At 35.2% G+C, this 7,835-nt stretch overlaps 1 protein-coding gene across 5 annotated transcripts in view; it reads right to left on the bottom strand.

Annotated features, from left to right (window-relative positions):
- Window positions 1-7,835, bottom strand: part of SYT14 (synaptotagmin 14) — a 73,072-nt gene that overhangs the window by 24,394 nt on the left and 40,843 nt on the right. For all 5 annotated transcript variants that reach the window (XM_035321285.1, XM_035321286.1, XM_035321287.1 and 2 more), the window contains 2 exons: window positions 3,749-4,017; window positions 1,443-1,892 (listed from right to left, as the gene is read on the bottom strand). In XM_035321285.1, coding sequence (XP_035177176.1) covers window positions 1,443-1,892; window positions 3,749-4,017 — 719 coding nt within the window. The remainder of the gene's footprint in view (window positions 1-1,442; window positions 1,893-3,748; window positions 4,018-7,835) is intronic.

The following is a 7,835-nucleotide window of genomic DNA, read 5'->3' as shown; positions in this document are numbered from 1 at the left end:
TAGAATAGAATAGAATAGAATAGAATAGAATAGAATAGAATAGAATATCCTGAGTTGGAAGGGACCCTTAAGGATCATCAAGTCCAACTCTCGACACCGCACAGGTCTACCCAAAAGTTCAGACCATGTGCCTAAGTTCACAGTCCAATCTCTTCTTAAATTCAGACAGGCTCGGTGCAGTGACCACTTCCCTGGGGAGCCTGTTCCAGTGTGCAACCACCCTCTCTGTGAAGAACCCCCTCCTGACGTCCAGCCTAAATTTCCCCTGCCTCAGGGGAATAAAATCCATATAATGAGAATCAGTGGAAAAAACAGGGCAACTGTCGTGTCCAGATATCTTCATAAAAAGCTGTCAAATATAAACATTTCTCAGCAACAAAATACTCTACAATTGAGCAAAGTATATTTAATTCAGAACTTACGATATACCCTCATCATGGATTTTATAGGTACAAATATTCCTGAACAGATGCATCTCTCCTAATTAAAACAACACCTACCTTCTCCTGTTCAGTAACTCCTAAATGGCTTATGATTAGAAGGACATAAAGATTGTTGTTGGCTTATTCTAGCAAAAGGACAGCTGAGAAGGAATACAACCAATGTGTATAAATGCACCCAGAGGCAAACACCTGAGAACTAATTAAGCTAAGAACAAATGGTTATAAATTGGCCACAAGGAAATTCAGGTTGGAAATGAAACAACCTGATGTTTTCAGATGAAAATTCACTTTTGTTTTTTCCCCAAACAGGATGACTTGGCTGTCTATAATACCCAGGGCTTGAACTCAATGACTCAGCATGTCCTCCCACTAAGTTTATCTCTAATTATAGTTGCTTTGCTTTATTTAAAATGGTATAGATAAATTATTTTGGGGGACAAAAAATTGTCCATCAGATAGGTAAGCTTTTTTCCAGCAAAAATCCTTCACTAGTAGTTTGCACTACTTTTCACACTATTTTTCCCTTCAGACAGCATCAGAAATAATTTACAAGATTCTAAACTGAAATTATTACTTTGTACTCTCAGAATTCCTCTTTCCTATCTTTCCTTCATGAAAAGAAAATAACTATTGCTATACTAGCCAGTGCCCTCCATCTGTTGCAATTAACTGAAGTGCTGTGGGTGGCAGGGTAAAGATTATACAATTAAATACATATATGTAACAAGCATGTATACATACATGCATATATTCACCACTATGTGCCTACTTATAAATTGGAAATTCTAAGTAATTAAAAGGAAAAATACAGGCAGCTTTTGCAGGTGAAAATTGAATGTATTTACAGAATCTTTAAGGAAATCATCTTTGTGCTAATACGGTGCTATGACTGTGGAAAAAATCCAATGAATGTGATGACTATATATATACACACCATTCTTACAAAATTCAGGACAATGTATATCACTGCATTGTTATTCTGCTTCATTTAATACTCACAGACAGACTGTAAGAAGGTTCCAGTATCACTGGCACTGACATCTTCCCTTGAAGGTTCAATTTTGTTAAGTAAAAAATCTTTTCTCCCACAATCCTCTCTTTTTTCATGCGACGTACGCTGTACAGTCTAAAGCGAACTGCGTAATTCCCAATCATCTCAGACTCAACGTGATTAAATTTGAATGTCTCTGTGAAGACAGGGCACGGTCCCCGCTGGATGCTGGTTTTTGCTCTCTGTTTCTTTATAGGAAGAAGAACTAGGTGTACTTGCCATGAGCTTCCACCTGTCCTGCTGTATGTAGGAATATCTGTGACAGCTGTCACTGTCACCAAAAGCTTCTGTTCCTGTGAGTCATAGTCAAAAGTCACATCCAGTGTGCCATATTTAGCTACTGGCTCAGGATCAAAAGGTTTAGGAAGCTGTGAAGATGATCCTCGAGCTGACATATCCTGAAGAAGAAGAAAAAAGCTTTTATTTATTTATTTATTGTATTATATTATTAAGCCTAGCATGAAAATATATAGCTTTCTCTAAGCAACATGAAATGACTATGATCTTTTTGTGCATTTCATAAACAAAGTAATTAAACACTGAAAGCCTGAAGAGATGGCTGACTAGCAGCCAAGAAAAAAATCAAAAGATTTTACCTGGCCAATACTGCCAAAAGCCAGGAGCCAATCAGACAGAGCTTGGATTAAATTAGGCTGTATTTATGATCTCTTCTTCTCTGCCCCACATGTTAAAATGCATACACATATGTTACAAGATATAATTACCTTACTTTGGTGCGAGTATACACACATTTTAAGTTAACATTTTGTAGTTCTTTAAGACCTGTCTGGTGATTGAGAGCACAGTGAAATGCCAACAAAGAATACAGGAATTACAATACCTATTTGCACATGCAGCTTTTGCTGCTGTGAATGAAGATTCTATAGACTTGCCAAAAATTATCATGGCTTTATTAAAGCAGTTTTACCAGAATGGTGTAAAATGAGTCTGTTCTGAACTTTCCATAAACAGTCCTAAACTATACTGTAAACTTAATTTTAAAACTGCTTATTGTCACTTCAGTTTTTGAATAAAATATTCGCCCACTATGTTTTTAAAACAGCTAGTTTGATAATGATACTGAAACAATATTTAAAAGGGGTCAACATAACATTTACGTAAGTTATCACAAATACGTAAAATAAACATATTTCCTGTGTGTTTTCATACTATCAAAGATATGCTTGCTTATATAAGTAGATAGTACAACATAGCCTTTTCAATCTAAAAATGCTAGGTTTTTATTTTAAACTGGATGCTACATAGCTATTGGAATTCCTTTGACAACTTAATTCTACAAGTTGAGTGGCTATAAAAATATCCTGACAATATTCTCCGTCCTTATTGTGTACACTTACACTATTGCCTGGTGTGACATGTAATGGGAAGAACCAGGATTAGATCTCCTGTAATTTGTTACTGTTTGAGGATCATATGTACACACTACGCCTCTTTCAGCAATGAAATTTATGCTGACTGCTGTCCTAGCTGAGGACCAGACACATGCAGACAGCTAGGTACTGGAGGACCTTGCATTCATATAGTAGGTGGGCCTTACAGATGTTGCACCAACACATCAGAATGCAACAACTTACCACGAGGTTTACTAAGACAGAAACAGCTGTTGGCACATCAGGACTGCTCCCCAATATGCATTTCAAAACTTCAGATAAAGACAAAAGACAAACTGTACCAAAAAAAGACTCTTCTGCACGTTGCATCAGTAAAACAGACTTATCCATTACATACCAGTGCAGTAATTGCTTGTTAAAGATATATCAAGGATATGTCAAAAAGATATATCAAGGAAATGTCAATAAAAGATGAATTATTTGTAGTAATACTAAATAGATATCATTATAGTTTGTAACGGAAAAAGTGAAAATTAAGTGGACCAAATCTCTATTATACTATCAACAATTAAAAAATAATAATCTTTGTAATTTTTCCCACCATTAAAGATTTATTATGAGATGTTCAACTTATAAAGTGTTAACGTATTCATAGGAAAAATATGTGGAAGAAAAAAAAAATTCACTCTTATTGGGAACTTGTTTGAAAATTAAAACTTAACAACAACTATAAAGAACAATCTGAAATCTGATTGTCATTCTTTCTTACAAATATTTTTTTTTAATGATGAGCTGTAATATAATATGTGTATTCATATTCCTGTACACCGGTCTTTAGAAAAAAAAACTCTCAAAAGGTTGCATTGCACGATACTTCAGAACATTCAACTGTGTTCATTTACCTCTGGACTAAGGACAGCTGTGCTATCACTTGGTACATCCTCTTCATATCCTTTGTTATGAAAACTTTCTATTTCGTGTCCCGTGCTTCCCTCACTTGGACACTTATATGAACATCTTGGACTGTTGCTACACTGGGAAAATTCACATTTACTGTCTCCAACTTCAGAAGGCGTACATGAAAGATGAGGAGAACCACTATCATCCTGGTATGGAGGTGGCTGCAGTTCATCTAGTGGAGGTGTTCTTCTCATCCTCTGAATGCAGTTAGCTGAGAATAATGAAAATTCTTTACTTACTTTCTGATTATTTACAGTTCAAAGTTCTGTAGAAAATAGTAAGTCCAATTCTGGACAGCACATTTAAAATTGTTCTTAACAAATACTACCAAAAATATTAATTCAAAATGAAAATAAATGATCTCTCAGATGAAAGATGTGGAGAAAAGCAAAGGATTAAATATATAGTCAAAATGAACTGCGTAAACCATATATAAACAAATATAGCACAAATACAGCATGAAAAGAAGTCTAGGTTTGAATTTCAGTAATGCTTACCTTGCAAAAACCTTTGGGTATCTTGAGTCACATTCTGCACAGGTGGAATGTAGACCAATTAAGGAAACAAAATACACTCCCTAAAGCCATGATATCAAACTTCTGATTACCTCCCATGTAGTTGCTCACCCAGGGAGATAGTAAATGAAACTCTGAGGACAAATAAGTAGTAATAAATGCTGACACAAGCCTTTTCACACAAGTGAACACTGCTCACCTGTGAATTTAACAAAAGAAGCAGTATCTCAGAGACAGATTCCTTTCTACTTATTAAGAATGGCTACAGGTTACATACCCAGTGTCTAAGAAGGGAGACATTGGGTCCAGCCACCAAAAATAGTAGAAAAAGTACCATGAGCAGTCGGGTGCTTGGGGGTGAATGATGCTTAACAACTTTGTTTCATATAGGCAGATGAAACTAGATAGATGATAGATGGAACTGTGGTTATACATGTCCTCAGAAAATAAATTCATACATGGCTATGAATACAGAAAGTTAATTCCAAACAATTACATTTGAATTTTTGGTCTCATATTTTACTATACAGTGTTACACGGAGTTGGGAAAAGACAGTAAGGTATGCTGTAGCTGAAATGAAAGTAGTTCTAAGGACACACAAAACCTGTTTCACATATCATTTCTGTCAGCCACAGAGGTCTTAATGAAGGTTTCAATGCCCCTCACATATAGGAATAACATAAACACAAAAATTTCAAAGCAACAGTGTTTTCCGGTGTCAGACATACCACTTTCACACAAAGGAAAATCTACCAACAAAAAAAAAAGCAAGTAAACAAAAGTATGAGCATTAGTATGATACATGCTTTGATTTCAGATTCCGCTAAGAAAGAAATTTTTTTTCCTTCCTACATGACAAAGGTGGTATATTTTAGTTTCACCATCAATTTTTTGCCCTGCCGATGTCCTAAATTCTCACCAAGCATATAAACCTTTTAGTTACTTCAGAGGCAATAACCAGTTTTTCAATGTATCACTTGAACAAACAGACTATGCCTAAGAGTTACACTTTATGGAACAAAGTTTAAAACAGTAAGGCAGCACTCTCAGACAACAAGAAGTCTCACCATTCATGGGAACCAAACCCAGACACATTAGCTAGAAGAGAGCCACAGTCCATCGCAATTGCCAAAGCTGAGCAACGGAGGGACAGGGACAACACAGCTCGTTATGGAGCATATCTACGGCACCGATATATAAAGGCCTCAAAGTTCATCTCTTCTGGGGAATGCAGGGCTCTTCTCTATACCACTGGGCTCCTAATGGAACTTCTGTGAGTTTTAGCTAAGACAAACAAGTGATTAAAACAATGCAAAGTGCTCCTACAAAATGATCCTGGAGTCAGGAATCCTCCCTCTCTGATAAATCCTACAGAGCCATCCCAAGTAAAGCTCCCTTGCTGTTAGCTAGCCCAGTGCCACTAACTCCTGAAATGTCGGTCCCACAGACCTGGAAAGGAAAAAAGAGCAGGCAGGGAATCCTACACTCCAACTGCAGTCATTGGTGCTGCAGATGTACATAGAACCTTACACATGAAACTGAGTTCTCAAGTATGACAGTCAGAATCTTGAAATCACCATGCAGGAACAATGGGAGAGATCTACATTGTAAAACACAGAGGTATGGGAAAGCACTTTTTTGGACATTAGATACCTCATGCCTGTGAAACCAGACAGGCACCATTTTACATTCTAAACTGATATTTTAATCATAATAAAATAACAGATATCCTTTGACCTTCTATATCATCAAAACAGGACTACCTTTTCATTACTTAAATAATTAAGTATGCATTTAAAGTTAGAGCAACAAAATTTCTGCTCTTAGTTTCTCAAAGGCAATAACTGCCTTAAAGATACAGTAAATATCATAAATAACTATGACTAAATGTTATTCTTTTTTACTTGTAGTCTGTAAAGCCTTTTTAACCCCCAGCTTTTTCACAACCTAAAGAAACAAAATGTGTCTGGGTAACTAACAACACCATTATTGTCTTACATTAGTAAATAAAAGGCTCTATGACTCACTTTTTTCCACTTTGATGAACTCCATTATATTTCCCTATGGGAAAACTGCACAGGCTGCATGACAGAAAACGTACTTTTAATGTAGGTGAGGAAGAAGTGAAGAAAAGAAAATTCTTATTAACCAGCTGTGATTTAAAAATCTCAGAAAAGCAGAACACTGGGGCAGCTTTTACGTACTTATTTTTGAAAGCTTAGTTGCCAAACAGAAATAACATGTAAACGCTTAAAACAAATACCCCATATCAGGTTTAAAAGTCTACAGACATTTTTATCAACAGGCATATACTGTTTTTGAAGAAAAGGTTTCTCTAAATAAAAAGACATCAACATTTTAAAATGACCTTTTTAAGTGAGCAAATCTCATTTGAAATTAATTTCCCCTTCCCCACAGTAAATGATATACTAAAATGATGATTTCATGTTACCGTTCTCTAAAAATACTGTGAATTTGAACTACATGATTACGTAATTATTGATACCAAAAATAAATAGTATCACAGACAGAGGTGAATACAGCAACATTAAATAATGCCTGATACTAGGTATTTTCCTTAAAAATTACATAGAAGTAGTAAAAAAAATAATCAACCAACAACATTTTGCATATGTATCAAAGTTTAAAATAAGAAAACAGTGCAAATGGATGCTGGTTATATTAAAGAAAAATGTTCAGATCTGAAAAAAAAAAAAAGTTCTGAAACATCTATTTACATACGGGATCTATAAATACACCTTGTACCTTTAAAGTGTAAACTTATACACGGTTACATTTGTGCATACTTGTATACTGTGACACAAAGAATGCCTTTCAAAGACCCCTGAATGTGGCTAATACGATTTGCTGAAGAGTTATTCTTAAGCAAATGGTTACAGTGAAAATCCAAAATTAATTGGAGCATCTTTTCTATGCAAGTTTATGAATTTTTCTGATCTCAAACAACACAGAAAGTTAATTTTACCAATTCCCCCAGTAAACTTCAGCATATTAAGTTATCATAACATTTTGGACTAGTCAGTGTGAAAAACAAGCCAACATATATCCCAAATCCAGAAGACATGATTAATCACAGAGAAATCGAATCTTGTATAGCCTGAGGTTCCTCCTGTACAGGAAATGCAAGAACAGGGAGGAAAGAACCAAAAGGAAAAAATAAATTTACAGATAAAGATCCAACACCCAGTTTTCCATCCAAAATAAGTGGATATTCTCACAACATGAATGAAACAAAGTTGTTTAAAAACAAATATTGAGTAAACTCTAACTTGAGAATATAATGTATTGCTCTCAATAAACAGATTTCCATAATCAATCTTAGGTGTTAACTGCTTTAATTAAAATTTTATTCCTTTAGTGGAAATAATTGTAATACTCAAATAATTGTAACAGTAGAATACTAGCTCAACAGCTGAAGAAAGCAGACATTACAAGCAAAATACCTGACAAAGTCAGATTAGCATTTTGCTGGTACGCTCAGAAATTAGAGCA

Source organism: Oxyura jamaicensis, chromosome 3, assembly GCF_011077185.1.
Source record: "Oxyura jamaicensis isolate SHBP4307 breed ruddy duck chromosome 3, BPBGC_Ojam_1.0, whole genome shotgun sequence".
Lineage (NCBI taxonomy): Eukaryota > Metazoa > Chordata > Aves > Anseriformes > Anatidae > Oxyura > Oxyura jamaicensis.
Note: the sequence above shows the minus strand (reverse complement) of the source record. Positions and strands in the feature narration are given on the sequence as shown.